The following is a 16,500-nucleotide window of genomic DNA, read 5'->3' as shown; positions in this document are numbered from 1 at the left end:
GTATAAAAATAAGACTGCTCAGATAGGACAATTAAATGCACTGTACGATTTTCCCAGTTTACAGGTCTATACTTAAAGGGAAAAGTTGCAAGAATGCTGAAAAAAAAAAATACAGAATACAATCTCATTGATAAACATTAAAAAAAAATACAAAAAAAAATATTACAACCCAACAAACGTTGCCAGCCATGTACTTGAGTAATGAGCTTATCTCCTTGGACGCAACACTGCAGCGCTGTGAATGGATACAGACTCTACACTCACATAACAGAACGATTGCTTTCGCTCCTACAGTGCGAAGAGGTTTTTTTTTTTGTACAAAACTTTTTTAAATATAAATGTTAAGAAATTTTTTTAAAAAGGAAAAAAAAAAAACAAAAAACCAACCCCCAAAGAAACCAACACTTCATTATGTTTAGGGGGAAACTGTATTTTAGGGTTCATTGTCTTGGTGGTGTACCAGACTTGTTACTCATTTAAAATGGTAGTGGAGATTCTATGCCTTTGATATACACAGCTCTTCAGGTTGTACAAAACATGCATCGGGGAAAGGTTTAAGATTATATAGTACTTAAATATAGGAAAATGCACACTCATGTTGATTCCTATGCTAAAATACATTTATGGTCTCTTTTTTCTGTATTTCTAGAATGGTATTTGAATTAAATGTTCATCTAGTGTAGGCACTATAGTATTTATATTGAAGCTTGTATTTTTAACTGTTGCTTGTTCTCTGAAAAGGTATCAACGTACCTTTTTTGGTAGTGGAAAAAAAAACAGGCTGCCACAGTATATTTTTTTAATTTGGCAGGATAATATAGTGCAAATTATTTGTATGTTTCAAAAAGACAAAAAAAAAAAAAAGCGTGACATTGTACAGATCAGAGGCCATATGATGGCTGCTTGGGGGAAAGCTGTTGAAATGTCATGCTGCTGCCGTCACAGAGGGTTGTACATATCTTTTTGTTCTTTTTTTCCTGCTGCCATACTGTATGCAGTACTGCAAGCTGATAACGTTGGTTTGTTACGTAGTGTGCTTTATGTCCCTCTCCTTCTATCACCCTACATTCCAGCATCTTACCTTCATATGCAGTAAAAGAAAAAAAAAAAAAGCTTAAAAAAAAAGCTAAAAAAAAAAAACCACAAAAAACCGTTTTGCAGTTTTTTTCATTGCCAAAAACTAAATGGTGCTTTATATTTAGATTGGAAAGAATTTCATATGCAAAGCATATTAAAGAGAAAGCCCGCTTGAGTCAATACTTTTTTGTAAATGGCAATGCAGAATATTTTGTTATTGGCCTTTTCTATTCCTGTAATGAAAGCTGTTTGTCGTAACTTGAAATTTTATCTTTTACTATGGGAGTCACTATTTATTATTGCGTACGTGCTCTGTTCAAAACGGAGGCACTGAATTTGATCTTTTGTTTTTCTTTGGGGTTTTTTTTTGGGGGGGTGGGGGTGGGGATTTTTGTTAATTTTTCTTTTTTTTTTTTTTTTTTAATTTTTATTTTGGATGACCAAAGGTCATTACAACCTGGCTTTTTATTGTATTTGTTCCTGGTCTTTGTTAAGTTCTATTGGAAAAAAAAAAACAAAAAAACAAAACCACTGTCTGTGTTTTTTTGGCAGTTGTCTGCATTATCCTGTTCATACACCCATTTTGTCCTTTTATTGAAAAAATAAAAAAAAAACCTTAAAGTACACACTTGTCGCTTCGGCGTCCTCATTTGGCACAGGTGCAGCCCTGGGCCGCAGCAGCAGGAGGTGGCTCGGCCGCTCTGGTGGGCTCTGGGCCCTCGTGCCACTCCGGGCCATGCAGGGTGGCCCCCCCTGGGCCTTTTTGGACAGCAGTGTGGGTTCGTGGGATCTTAACATCCGGGCTCCAGGCCCACGGTGCCGTGTGCTGTGTCCTACAAGTGCCACGTGCACAGCGCCTCGAGGCCAAGCACCCACCTCTGTGGTTCTGTCTCTTGCTGTTCCTACTGTAACTTTGGATCGCACGCTTTTCATTTTCTTCTTTATTAATTGTTTTTCTTTTTCCATTTGGTTTCTGTGAAGCTTTCCAGTTGTTCTGTCGTCTCCTTGTGATGGCATCATTCATTGCCTGTATTTCGCCCTTCTGGAGGGGTAGCTGGGATGTAGAAGGGAAAGGTTGCGTGTCACCTATGTATGGAAAGAAAAAATGACCACTTTTTTTTTGAGGAAAAAAGGAGAAAAGCTCAATTGTAGTCCCTGCCAGAAAGCAGGGAGACCAGAGTGGGGCTGCCCGAGGGAGCCGCAGGTTTCTCTGTGCTGCCTTTCCTGAAGGCAATAGTTAGGTGCCCCTGCAGAGGCTTGGTGGGGCCGCACAGTGAACACATGAAGGGTGGAAAGCGTGCCTTGATGGCAGTGGCTCTTGTACGGGGCAGCGTTTGGTTTGCACTCCGCTCTCCGGGAGCACAGCCCCATGGCTGCAGCCTGAATGCCAAAACTGAAGCCACAGTGTTTCCCAGAGGTGTGGAGCCCAGGCGCAGCACAGCCCATGCTCCAGGAACCTCTGAGCTTCTACATCTCTGGACCCGTGTGCAGCGTTTGGTAGCAGCGTTGCTCACGCCCCATCCTCTGGAGAGGAGGAACTCGTTTCTGTGGCACAGACCCGTTGCCATTAGTATTTAATATCCTCTAAATTGAGTGATTTATAGAATGGAGGCACTGAAACAGTATCAGGAATTCAGGCTACAGATGTTTCGTATTTATTACGTTTCCAAGCGTGGAAACAAATGCAGGAATAAGCAATCCCATGTCTTTGCTTGGAGTTGGAGGCTGTGGGTATCTGATGAAATAGAGTTTCAGGGTTTGATCGGAGCAAGCAAAGAGATGCCAGCTGTTGCTACAGCTCACGCGTGTCCACTTCGACATTTTGCCCCATAAATGCTGAAAAGCTGTTTTTGGATGCTGTGTGGGAAGGTCACAGTGCTATGCAGGAGCGTGCTGCAGCAGGCAGCCTCGCTGCTGGGGCCCACAAGTGCAACACGGAGCCACCAGCACCCACTGCCCCGTGCTAGGATGGGCTCCACTGGCCCTGTCTGGTTGCAGCGTGCTTGGCCCCTGACCCTGCCTCAAGTCAGATCGAAACTGGTTGCATTCAGAGCAAACAGAACGAAAGGAGGGTCTTCCGTCGCGAGGTGCAGCCATGTGCTCTGGGTGTGGAGCAACCACCCCAGCACGGTGGGGGGACGTAGCCCTGTGGCAGCGCTGTGGCCGACCTCCTGAGCGTGATGGAAGTGATCCCCACGGAAGCGGGGCCCTGCGTAGTGGTGTGGGGCCTGTGGTGGCAGTGTTCTGGGCGCATCCCGACAGGTGGGCTCATGGAGGGATGCGTGCCCCCGCTGCTGGGGGAGGTCAGCGAGGTGTGGGATCAGCGGTGAGACGGGTGGGCTTGGTGTGGCAAGAGCAGAGAGCAGAGGCCACTCTTGAGGGTCCCGGCAAAGGGTGCGGGACGGGGTGGCACGGGGAGGGCTTTTCACCCCTTATTGATTAGGAAAGACGATAGGGGCAGGAGTTGCATCCTGGTCCGCGTCACACTTGTCCTCTCCTCTGTCCCCATGCTCTCCAGGTGCGGTGTACCCCCCCAGCTGGCGCAGTGCCCAGGGAGCCCCGGATGCCTGGCAGTTTTCGGATGGAAGTTCAAGAGCACTTAAGTTTTGAGAGGAGGTGAAGCAGGGCCGGCGGCTGGCAGTGCACGCGTCTGGAGGCGTCCCCATCCTGTGGCTTGCTGTGACCCGCAGTGCCTGACGTCCCGCCGACGGCAGCACCCCCCAGCTCCTCCAGCCTGCAGGACTGTCGTATTTATATTTTGTAATACAGTACAACACTACTTTTGTTCAGTTTTTGTTCGTTTCTTTCTTTTTCTAAGAACAAAAGAGCAAAAATGCCTACCAAGGTCGAGGGCTGCTCAGCGGCTTTGGCGCTGACGAGAGGACTCTGCCCACACATTGGCCCTGTGCGGAGGACCCAACTCCACGTGTGTCTCCATTTCCCATAGAGCGCAACTCATATTATGAATTACAAATAAAACAAAACCCAGTTGTGGATCCATGGCAGGTGGGCAATCACCATAATAAATGTTGGAGTTTTAGGTTTTGTTCGCTCTTTCTTTACGTTGCCATTAGTGGCCAAGTCGGGGCAGTGGCCACGATTGCCACCATGCACAGGAGCGGTGTGCCAAGCCCCACAGGGCTCACAGCTGGCCCTGGTGCTCGTCCTCGTGCTCTCTGCCACTTCCCACGTGTGATGGACCGATAGCGACTGCTGTATCCCGTTCCTGCTGTTAAGCAGTGTGCTTTGGGGTCGACAGGATCTGTGGCCTCCTTTGTCGTGTTGCTGTTGGCGGTCAGCCCCCAGCCGAGCCCACAGACCCGGGGCAGATGTGGTGCGGGTGAAGCCCAGCCCTGCCCTGGCCGCACTGCTCCCTGTGCCTTGCCCTGGGCCACCACTCTCCTGCGTGCCTTGCCCCAAGCGTAGCCCCCAGACAAGGATTTCACTGGTCGGTCCCCAAGTGCTTTGTGGAACAGAAGATAAGTGTGTGCTTTTGTGCTGTCTTGGATGGGACTTACGGGCTGTAGCTCCCCAGGACTGTGCTGCAGTGTGGGAATGGAGAATACAGCAGCTGTGGGTTGGGGGATCGGAGCTTGCTTGGGTACCGAGCTGGTGGAGTCTGAGTCAGGGCCCAGGCAGTACTTGCAAAATTGCTGTGGGTACAAGTGGCTTTGTCTCTTCCATGCTAGGTTCTGCTCTAGTTTTTTTAGTGTGGAGGGTAAAGGAAAGCTATGAGCTGTGTTAACCTGCAGCTGCTGGGAGCTCTGCACCCACAGCATTTGTGTGTTGCCTTAATGTGACACATATGCGGTGCGTTCGAGTTCCTTATGTTCAGCAGTCAGAACAGTCCGAAGAAGAACACAGTCTGATGGCTGGTACTGTGGGCTGAGATGAGCCAGAGAGTTAGAGAACTTAGCTTTGATTTTTTTTATTTTTATTTTTTTGCTTGAAAGGCCGCTTTCAAACTTGAGGGCATTTTGTCCATGCTGTGTTGATTTCTAAGCCCATTTTCCTGAATGTTGAAATGCACCCCAAGTTCAAGTCTCTTGCAAAGTCTAACCCAAATTTTGCTTTCCTGATAGCACACATTTTGGATTTAAGGAATGGTTGGCTTACATGCTCCTGGCAGCTCAGAGCAGTGAGTGGGCAAGCGGCAGTCAGGTGGGCATGGCCCTCCACAACAGCATAGAGACAGACCAATGTGCTGCAGCCACCCTCCTGATGAGAGGGGCACCTCTTTTGCTTCTGTTCTCACTCTCCGCTTCTTCTCCCACAGAGTTCCCCTAGCAGCTGTGGCTGGGTCACCACTTGGATTTGTGTTGTGCCTAATCCCACTTCCAGGTCAACAAAATCTTTGCTGCCTTCCGTCGTGTCTCCCCCAGGAGCTGCCTTCTCATATTCATCTCCTACAGGGGTCAAACAATCCATCATTCCTTGGGAAAGATGAAGTGATGGTGGGAAAAACAAGCAAACAAACAAACCAAAACCACACTCAACACTCCCACTCCAGAGTGATGGCCCTAGTTCCTTAATCCCGCTGGATAGGGTTATACAGCTGGTAGGGGCTTGTTTCTTGCTGCTCTTTTATTGCATCTTTAGTGGTGATAAAGCTCAGATAGTGGGAGTAGTGGCTCCAGGGTAATTTCACCTGGACTGTCATGAGGAACATGGCCCAACAAACCGATGGCCAGGCGGACAGATGCAGTGCGGCCTCACCAGGCACCTGGGCAGGTTGTAGGGGTGGTGTGCTGTGAATCCACTATGTGCCATGTGCCACAGGGACATCATGTAGGCTGCACAGATGGGCGACGGTGTTACCACCTGAACCCAGAGGCGTGTGGATGCCAACATCCTGGTGATGGGGGCGATGCTCTGCAGGGTTGCTCTGGCCCCGATGGTGGCCCCGTGGTGAAGCTGTCACCCTGTGTGTTCCTGGTGGCGATGTACAGAAGCTCCCACCTTCCTCAAATGTCTGCCAATGCATGTGTCTAAGGGCTATACAGGATTCATTACGGGCCTCCCGTTGGTGGGATATGTGCATGCAAAATGAAGGTTGTATTTGGCTTCTAATATTCAGATCTATATTCCATATTGTGTTGATCAAGAAAACCAACTCAGCCCTGTGCTGAAGAATGTGACAGACCGATGGCTTTCAGAAACGTAATGTAAATCGAGGAGGCTAATAAATACTTGCTATTAATAAAAAAAAAACAAACAGGGCTACTGCCTTTCCAGTTATTGTGACATTTTACAGCATCTTTAAATTGAAGCAGCACAGGAAAGTGATCATGTCTTTGGACCTTCCCTGTCCTGGTGTGGCCTCAGCAGCACTCAGCCGCTGAGGTGCTGGGCGAGGTGAATGCACTCTGAGATGTGCTGGGAGGAGTGTAGGAGCCCACTGCTGGGGCAGCACAGCCCACCACTGGCTCAGCAGAGCCCATCACCAGAGCTGAAGGTCCCCAAGCCCAGGTCCCAGCTGGGTGGGAGGATCAGGTTTGGCTGTCGGCCCTAGATGAGCAAGGCCCAGCACGTCTCTGCGGACAGATTTGCACCGCCCTTCAGTGCAAGGTGAATGCTTTTACCTCTTCCCAGCCCACAGCAGCAGCACCACGCTTACTGTACCTGGATGTGCTGTGCACCTTCCAGCAGTCCTTTCCACAACTGCTGCCTGGCCTCCCTGTACTCAAGTGATGGCACCTTCCCACTGCACCGGCGGTTACAGGGACGGGCAAAAGGCATACCTGGAGCAGAGCCCTGCTATATAAAACAAGGTGTGGAGGCAATGAGAATGATCCTAACCACGGCAGAGCAGGGTTACCAGCAGCACTCCTCACAGCATGCTGGGGCACCTTGCGAGCCCAGCACCCACCCCAGACCCATCGCCCCTCCCTGCCCGCAGCCCCCCCTGCCTTGCTTTGTCCCAGCCTCAGTCTTGGGGCTGCCAGGAGGGTGGTGCTGGATCAGGAGAGGGGAGACAAGGGCTGATGGCTCAGGGAAATTGTGCGTTTCCTGGACTAGCTCATTCTCTCCTGTGCGTTAAACACTACTTTAATATTCCAGTAACATTGTTCCATAATTAAGCCAAATGTAAGTGGTAGATGACACCCTTGGCATGGTGCGGGGTGGGGCAGACTGGCCATGACCCAGCTAGAGTTGGGCACCTGCTGTGGCCAGGACAGCCCCAGCCTCTTAAAGGTGCTGCTGGGAGCACAGGAGAAGGTCGTCTTAAAAATCACATTAATTTGGGACATATATTGAACTCATGAGGGAAAATCTAGCCCCTGAGAGCGAGGAACTAAAGAGCTGAGCCATAAAGCGTGATAACATCCTTATTATAGGATGCAAATTAGGGGGCCTAATTCACTTTAAAAAAGCATTCTGAGTATTTAATTTTCCTAGGGGGAATACCTCTGAAGTTGGCCCATGTGTGGCTTTTTTTTTTTTCTTTTGTGGAGTGTGCTTTATCATGAAAAAAGAAGCTGGGATGCAGGGGATGGAGCCCTGCCCAGCGCCCACTGTGCCACGCTCTACTGCAGGTATTTATGGAGCCATGCACAGTGCCACATTGGAGGCACAGACACTGATGGGGTGTCATGGGGTGGCTTTGCCACAGGGCACATGGCATCGGACGCTTCTGTGTAAAATAAAGCAGTGGAGAAAGCGCAACATTTTGTTGGAACGGGCAAGCTGCAGTCATCCACCCATAGAAACTGCTTCAACATTAAAGACTTCTGGCTGCGGCAGCACCATAGAATGGCTTGTGTTGGAAAGGATTTCAGAGATCATCTAGCTCCTGCCCCCCTGCTGCACGCAGGGTTGCCAACCACTCCATTAGGCAGTAGATCAGGCCGCCCAGGGCCCCATCCAACCTGGCCTTGAACCCCGCCAGGAATGGGACATCCACAGCTTCTCTGGGCAGCCTGATGAAGTACCTCACCACTCTCCTTCTCCAAGCCGCTCCCAGCATGTCCCCACACCCTCACCCTGACCACATCCAGGAACCTGCCCATAGCCCAGGCATTATCAGATGCCCCAGCTTCCCCCTGCCAAACCACAGCCCATAGGGGTGGCCATCTGCATGGGGAAGTGCTCCCATGCCAGCCCCAGGCAGCAGTGGCGGTTTCGTAGCGGTGAAATGGGGAAGGATGTTCTCTCTGTGTTGTGCAGTTATGGTGCAGAAAGTCACAAATGCATTTCTGTGAGGCGGGGACCAGCAATCCGTGACAAGGCCTGGCCCTTGCAGGATGAGTTATGGATGAGTGGCAGGCTCTGCCTGTAATGGTGACGCACTGGGCACTTCTTGTCATATTGTTCAGCTTCCGTCTGTTCCTGTCCAGTGCGGCGGGTTTGGGCCAGCAAACAGCTGGGACAAGCGGGTGCTGCCAGCCAGGATTCTGGTGGATTGGTCAAGGCTCAATGAGTGCTCTCAAGGTGCCCTTCACAAGGCCTATTTTTGACATTTCCTTTTTCCCCTACGGGCAGTGTCAAGCTCCCCTGCTCTGCTGTCACCCTGAAGATGAGCAGGCTGAGCTCAGGCTGCAGTGGTGCACATGGGAGTTGCTGGAGTCCCACTAACACCTCTTCCTCTGCTGCTCCCCGTCCCTGAGAGGTCGTTACCTTTGACATCTCCACCTCCCTGGGTATCACAGTGTGACCAGTGGGGAACATAAGTACTCTCATCAACCATCAATCCTCTGTTGAGACTGCAGGGGAAACTCTGCACGTCCTGCACTTCCTGTGCTGCTTTATGGGGAGTTTGAGGCAGGGGATCTGTTTTTCACAGCATTTCTTTCCTGCTTGATGGAAATGAGGCAATTGCCAGCTGTATATGTTAGCTCTTGCTAGGTTGCTGTGCAGGCATGCGGCCCTCAACCTTGTGTCTGCATCCTCTCCTAGTGTAGCAGCGAAGCTGCAGCGACGTTATTATTCTGCTGCTCTGGCACCCAGCTCCTGCCCCATAGCCATCAAGGGTGGCCAGGCCCCTCCGAGCCTACACAGCACAGCAGCAGAGGACTGCACCTCCAAATGTTTAAGTGAAAGTGGGGGAGATTTAGTCTTAGAGAATATTTCAGCACTTGTGAGAGCCCAATGGAAAAAAATAACTTTCCCTTGGCACGCTGCCCTCTGCCTGTGTGCTCCGTGCTCCTTCCCATCCCGGGCTTTCTGCACAGCAAACGCCTCCTGTGCATTCCTCTCTCCAAATGCTGCCAATGAAAACCTTCAGCATCTCAGGCTCCGGATCCTTTAAACTCCAGTGAGCCATGTGCATATTGCGTGTTTTTGTTAGGGGAGAGAACATTCGGTCAAGGTGCTGTGTGCTCATTCCCCATACACTAGGAAAGCAGATCTGCAGCATTGCAAAGGACCAGGGGAGACTCCAGTGTGCTGCAGCACCGGGAGACAGAGGGGTGAGGGAATCCCTCCCAAGGCCTAGTGCTGCTTCCCCCTACCTAGGGTTGGGCAGTTCCCTCCTATCAAACAAGAAGGGGTCCCAGGGAGCTTCTGTGGGCAGGTGCTTCTTTTTGGCACACAAAGAAGGGTCACCAGAGAAGGAAGTGGTGGTGTCTGGGATATAAACCCTGGGGGAATGAGGTTGAGCCCGGGGCTGTAGGAGATCACCCTTCCACCATCGGATCCGAGGCCTATGCACAGAAGGGTTCTTGGTGTCACAGAGGGGTTTCTACTGGCGGGGAGGATGAGGACTCTTGTGTTAGCAATGCAGCCACTCCCAGTCGTGCCAGGTATCAACAGGAACGGTTGACAGTCCTGTGTGCTTCAGAGTGCCTTGGCATGGCTTCGGCCTTCCTCTCTGAGCACACACCCAGCGCTGGCGCTGCGATGACTTTCGAGGGCTCAGGATGAGGTCTGTCCATGAAGGCACCATCCTGACTTCCGCAGGCCCTCACCTGGTCTCACTGAGCCTTGCTGGAGCAACTGCGGCCTGTGCCATTGGTCTGCTGCTTAATGAACACTGAAGGACCGTCTGGCAACGACGAGGTGTGTGTTTTTCAGTGACACGGACAAAACAGAGATCTTTTTCTGCTGAAAGCAGCCCTCCAAGTGTTCGGTGTCAGCCTGCCTGTGCCCCAGTCTCTGAGCTGAGCCAGGAAATGGGGATCCTGTGGCTGGTAATAGCTGCGCCATCATTTTAAAGATATGAATGTTTAATGTACAACAACGAGGCACATAATGAATGTCCAAATGAATTATGTTCTCTTCAGACTTCCTTTCCCAGAGGCACAGGAAGTGTTGGTCACTTTGACACAGTGAGTAGCCAGGCAAATTCTAGTGGTGTGCTCCAGTGCGCGGAGATTTCATCTCATATCTGAGAAGTCAGAGAGGCCCAGAAACCCATCATGTCTTCTGGTTGTTCCTCTGGTGTCTCTTCCATTTGTCCCTTTGAGAAGCTCTGTGAGATACGTTGAGCTCCTGAATGAGACTGTGTACTGGAACCTGAGGAAGGCTCGGTCGTGCAGCAGGGCAGGACCAGACCCAGAACAGCGCAGGCTCTGTCGCACCATGGGGACAGCAAGGACTTGCTCATTGCAGCCACAGAAAGAAATCACTCATGTAAGTGTATGTGGAGGAATTCTGAAGGGAAATGTTGCTTTAGAAAGCAAAGTTCTCGTGGAAAGGAAAAATCCAGGTTTTATCTATTCTACAGAAGACTAAAATGAATGATTATGCATACTCTGTAAGAAAATTTATTTTGCTTATAGTCCCGTATTAAGGATACCTTTTTCATAATAAGCTCATGTCAGCTCCAATGCGACTTCCCTGTAACCAGAGCCTGAAGGATGCATTTGGCAGAAGAATGAACACGTTGCTGCCTATCGATAGGGCCCTGTGGTTGGGCATGAGGCTGGAGGTGGTGTCCTGCCCGGCAGAGCCGGGCTAGGGCTGCAGCACAGAGCTGGTGGCCGCCAGCCGGCAAAATGTCTCTGTGACAGCCAGCCATTAATTATCATCCTTTGAGCCTAATTCATTCATCCCTTTTCCTCTCATGCAGAGGGACAGAGAGGGCTGAGAGCACTTGGGGAAACGTAGGCATGATTCCATATTCGTTATGCAGCAAGCGCTGCCTGTGACTTTGTTGGTTGCAGTGGCTTTAATTGAATTGGCTTGCCAATAAAGCTGTTGTCATTCAGTAAGTGAATTTGTTGTACTACTCGCACCACAGCTGCTGCATACAACCAAGGATTTCCTGAAGGCAAGCCAACCTTGCACTACCCTGGCTGGAGTCCGTTTATTTTTTCTTTCCCCGAACATGCCCCCAAGGCCTTTTGGGTGCTGGTCCCATTCAGAGAAGCAGACGTCCCAGCAAGGCCCCTGTCACAGAGCACACTGTGACCCCAGGCAGTGGCTGCAGGCTGAATGCTTGCTGGGCTGGGGACCAGTTGACCCTGTGTTTTTTCAATTACTAGGCACTGACCTCTGTTACCCTGCACCAGCCAAGAGAGAGCATCATTGTTCCTCACAGCGAAAATAAGTACATAATATGATGGATAATATATTTTGCTAGTCAGGAGCTTGAGTCTGATTAAGAAGTCTAGCAATATTGATAAAATAGAACAATGTTACAGGTGGCATTTATTACAGAAGATGCAGGTTGTTGGGTCAAAAATATTCCAATCTCCTACAGTTTATAAAACATTAGGGAAGGAGGGGGGAAGACTGCTTGATTTATGGCGACTGTAAAGTAATACTGAGATGAAGTAAAGGCTGAGCAAGTGTCACTCCTTGGGTTTAGCACGTGAGATGTGCGTGTCCGACAGTCCAGGACACAGGGCAGCGCAGTGGTGGCTGAGGACCAAACACTTCACTCTTTTCCTGGGGAGCAGACACACATACCTATGCCTGAGGATCACCACTGCTCAACTCTTCGCTAGGCACACACCACCATGCATTTTATCCCCTTTGAGAAGTCGGGAAGAGGTCTGGATCACTTTCAAAATTTTGTGGCTCAGTCCCAACTCTGAACGAAATGAACAAATTACTTCTCTTTTATTTTGTGCTGTGCTGAGCTGGGTGAATTATGTCGAGAAACGTGTTTTCTTCGGAGATTTTTTACAACCTCACATTGCCTGTGACCCTGCCCATGGCAGGGTGGTTGAAAATAGATGATCTTTGAGGTCCTTTTCAACCCAGGCCATTCTATGATTCTATGAATCTACCTTGAAGTACATTCCATCAGATTACTCCAGATTTAGATTTATTGCAGACTTCTTTTTTTTTCTTAATGCACCCAAAATATGGCTAGATAGGACATTTCCTCTTCTCAAATCGGTCCACGCTTAGATGGATGCCTAACCTACACTGAAAGAGCTGAAGCAGTGTTTTGTGCGTTAGTGTTCCTTGAGATGAATCACAAATTTGAAGAGATAAGCTGGCAATTAGCTGGTTAAACTGGCACATGAATGCTCCTTTCTAGACATCCAGTAAAACATCTGACTCCACGTAGATCCACACTGCTTGAGCAGTGACTCATAGAGACCCACTGATATTGACTGATAATGGTAAAATTTTCCTTGATTGACATACTGGTAGACTGAACCTGCTGCCTTCAGCACCCAGAGCCTGTGTGTGTAGAGCCAAGGAATTGCTTTGGAAAAAAATGCTGTGGTGCCTGTTTCCAGCCCAGGAGGAGCTGCTCTCCTGTTGAGTTGGGAGTAAAAGCACACCAAGGATAAAGCTGGCGGTGAATGATCAGAAGTGCCTGATTGATAGCTATAAGGTTGAATCTGTTCCCTCATCCTTTCTTGGGACCTTACCCCAAAATGAAATTGCTGAGATGTGCAGGCCTCTACCACACAGGGGAACTTGTCTCCCATTCTTCCTGCCCTAAAACTTGTGACAAGGATGTGCCCAGCATGGAACAGCCTGTTGGGTGTGACACCATCTGCTGGACCATTACAACCCTGGGGAGATCCTAGTGGTGATCAGCTTGTGCTTCGGGCAGCTCATAGAGACCTAGCTTATCATGAGTACCACTCCTGCACGACTGTATCAGTCAGTGACAGACTGATGGTGGCTGTCACCTTTTCTCCCAGCACACCTTCCCACTGCTGGGCAGGACAAGCCCCATGGCAGTTGAGACACACGAAACTCATTAGCAGTGGCAAGCAGCCAAGATAAAAATTAATGATAACCTCATATCATCTCATGTTTGTGGACTACAACTATATCTTTTTCTTAAACAAACAAACAAACAAACAAAAAAACAAACAAAAAAACCCAAAGACTTAACATTTAAGAGCTTTTGAATGCCTCTATCCCCAACATTATTGGAAATAAATTGTCAGTATTAAAAGACATGTACTTCTCAATTTACTGATAATGAAATTGGCTCTTCTGTATTTAGAAGGGCAATATTTTTCTCAGTTCTTCTGTGCTCTTCATGTTCATGGTTTAAAGAAGTTGGGCAAGCATATTGACCTTCGTTTAGAATGTGATTTCTGTATGGAAAACACAAATAAAGAGCATTTTCTAAAAGACTGAGGTGAATGACTGGGTAAGCTGGGAGTGATGACTTCTAGAAAGCAGAATTGAATGGCTGAAATCTGGCTGTTGAGACCAGACCCTAGAAGAACCATGAATATTGGTTTGTAGTAGGTCAGTGTTTATTTTTCTTTCTCCTTGTCAGGCACTGCTTTTGTCTTTAAGTTTAGTAGGGTAGGCAAAAGAAAAAAGTTCCTCTGGAAGCAAAGGGAGAAAGAGTGTAGTGAATTGATGGTCAGATTGCAGAGCCGGACTGTAACTCTTGGGGTGGTTTGCCCTGGAATCTGAAGTAAGTTTGAGCACTTTTAGCTCATTGACAGTGCAAGCTTAATGTTTTGTTTCGTGTGCCAAGTTTGTGTCAAAGCTAAAAATAACCTACAGAGGAAAAAAATAAGTATTTATACGTAGCTGTTAGCTCTAGCAGACTGGGTTTTAGTCTTAGGATGTTGGTGGGCATCGACCACTTGGTACCAGCTCTGCTAGTACATGAGAGCTTGGATGCTCTGCACTCAGTGCTCAGCGGCTGTTGAAGGTGTAATTAACTGCAAGGGTGGCAGAACAGCCTGGGGATGTGGTTTGCATTTTGTGCAACTGAAAGTACTCTTGTTGTTCAGTAACATGGCAAGTAAAACTCGAGCAGGGCAGCAGTGAGTGTTGACGAGGAGTTTTGAAACAGCATGAGAATGAGTTTTATTACAGCATGTCACCTGCTGGAACCAATGGGCTGGTGCAAATGATCTATTAACAGAAGGCTTCTGTGAAGGTCTGGGGCTTTTTAGAGAGAATTAAGGTTTGGCTAGCAAGTGCTTGCAGTGCCAAAGCTCAGAAGAGCTGGTGGGCTTCTTGCTGTTAGCAGTGTCTCCAAGGGCAAGGTCCTGGCCTCGGGTTTCTCCCATATTGGGCACCATTTCCACCTCCAACGATTGGGCTTGCACCAAGCATCCGCTTTGCATGCCCAGAGATGCCTCTTTGCTCCACCTCAGGCTCTCAGCAAGGTCTGTCGGGCAGTGCTGGGTGCCCGTGTTGAATGGGAAAGGGTTCTGTTGGCTGCTGTAGTTCCACATTAAAAGCTGGATACTCGTGGGGAGGGATTGGTTCAGGCCAAGCTCTGCGTTGGGATGAATGCAACCCTATTACGCTGCAGCATCTTTGTGGGCTTGGGGATTTCAAGTCTTGCTGTGTACAAAGGTGTGAGGGTTGAGGAGCTTTGTGCAGGCTGCCTATGCTTTCAAGTCCCAGGCCAGCTTTTGGAGGAGTGCTCTGACATAGTTCAGATTTTTTTTTCAGTCCAGCATCTCCTGCAGAGGAGCAAAAGAAAGTGCATTTTAACTTAAAAATCCTGCTGTCAGGTTTTTCCCCTCTTCCAGGGAAGAAACGGATACATGCAGAGCTGGTGACATGACCAATAAGCCTGCACCTCTGAAGCTGAATTCAGAGTTGATTTCAAATTCTTTAAATGAATTAACTTCCACAGACACAATTTCTGATAGGAAATACTGTAGGCTACCTCACAGAAATTCCCTGAAATCAATTTTTCATAGTTCTGAACCTTTGCAGAGGAAAGACTAGCTCACGAGCAGAGTTGAATTACTTCTGCAACACACCAAGGAGTGAGATCCTTACAGATTAGAGGGGAGAAATCACCTGAAAAATTAAGCAGCACATTGTGGAAAGCAATCCCGTTGCTCTTTTCTCCACTGACCTCCAGGATTTAAAGTCTTCAGCAGGGAAGGAAAAAGCACCTGGAGGTTTGCGTTGGGCATTCCCCCACTCTTTGGGCAAGCAAGGGCAGTGCAGGCCCTTGTCAGTGTCAGATGCCCATCTGTCCACAGTCTGCTGGACAGAGGCCCTTGTTATCTGAAACTACCAGTGCCTGAGGTCTCGCATGATCTTAAAGGCACTGATCATAGCTTGTAGAAATTCCTCATGCTTGGGTGCACATGGATGTTTATCTCTGCTGAAGCAACGTATGGAGCGGTGGGCCCTGGTCCCATCTTCAGTTCTCATGGACCTCTGTGGTTGTCTGGCAAAGTCTCTTTAACAGGGTGATCTGGTGCTGGTAGTTAGAGACTCCAGCAAATGCAAAAAAAAAAAAATTAAACTTTTAAATATATTTTTACACAAGTATTATTTTAATTATTAATTGGCTGTATATGACATCCTTGCTCATGAAGCACCTTTCAGACCTTATCTCTGAGGTAACCTGAGCTTGATGCCCTGTGGTTCAGGACATACCCTCTTGAAACTAATGAACACTTTTCTAACATCTATCTTGGGTGGATCTGGGGGCCTGATGGGAATCTTCACTGACCTGCACAAGGGTAGCAGTCCTCTATCACTCATCTTTCATTGTGTCAGTGCAAAAGGCAGATGGTTTCTTCATCATCTTTTAATTTACTTGGTTGAAAAGGAGAAAGAATAAAATGTCACTTCTGATGCATGGTTGCTTGTCTGGACTGGCAAAGCCCTGGTCAGAACCTATACCACGGTTGTCTTTGCTCAAACTTCTAGAAGGAAAAGCTCTGTGCTTACTGTGAGTGCAGCTAATTCAGCCCCAGAATTTGCAAAATATGGTTTTGAGTAGCAGAGAAAATGATTTGGGAGATAAAGAATTGAACTATGTGCAGACGCAGAGTATGCTTAGCAGGCAAGTGTGTGTATCTGAGGAGTGGGATGACAATAACTCTCTACTTGTATTTGTATAAAGATTATGCACTAAGGTCCTGATCCCAAACCCTTGAAGTTGATGAAAATATTTCTGCTGGCATTAATGGATTTTTCTCCAGCTCTGCAAGTGCAGGGAGTTCAATAAAATCAGAAGTCAGAACCTGCAAAGAACGTGTTTAGTCCAGACAAAAAAAGACAAGAGAGGGAGGGGAAAAAAGCAAGACAAAGCACAAAGAAACCCAAACACAAAAAAACAAA

The 16,500-nt window shown here is 48.3% G+C and overlaps 1 protein-coding gene across 3 annotated transcripts in view; it reads left to right on the top strand.

The window, feature by feature from the left end:
- The window catches only part of BCL11A (BCL11 transcription factor A), a 54,980-nt gene extending 50,863 nt beyond the window's left edge, over nt 1-4,117 (top strand). For all 3 annotated transcript variants that reach the window (XM_065739423.1, XM_065739425.1, XM_065739424.1), the window contains exon 4: nt 3,596-4,117. In XM_065739423.1, coding sequence (XP_065595495.1) covers nt 3,596-3,697 — 102 coding nt within the window. In that variant the 3' untranslated portion in view covers nt 3,698-4,117. The remainder of the gene's footprint in view (nt 1-3,595) is intronic.
- The last annotated feature ends 12,383 nt before the right edge of the window (nt 4,118-16,500 follow it).

Source organism: Cyrtonyx montezumae, unplaced genomic scaffold, assembly GCF_038088225.1.
Source record: "Cyrtonyx montezumae isolate F1298 unplaced genomic scaffold, pur_monq_1.0 scaffold_24, whole genome shotgun sequence".
NCBI classification, from domain to species: domain Eukaryota; kingdom Metazoa; phylum Chordata; class Aves; order Galliformes; family Odontophoridae; genus Cyrtonyx; species Cyrtonyx montezumae.
The sequence above is the reverse complement of the archived record's forward strand: the minus strand, read 5'-3'. Positions and strand labels throughout refer to the sequence as shown.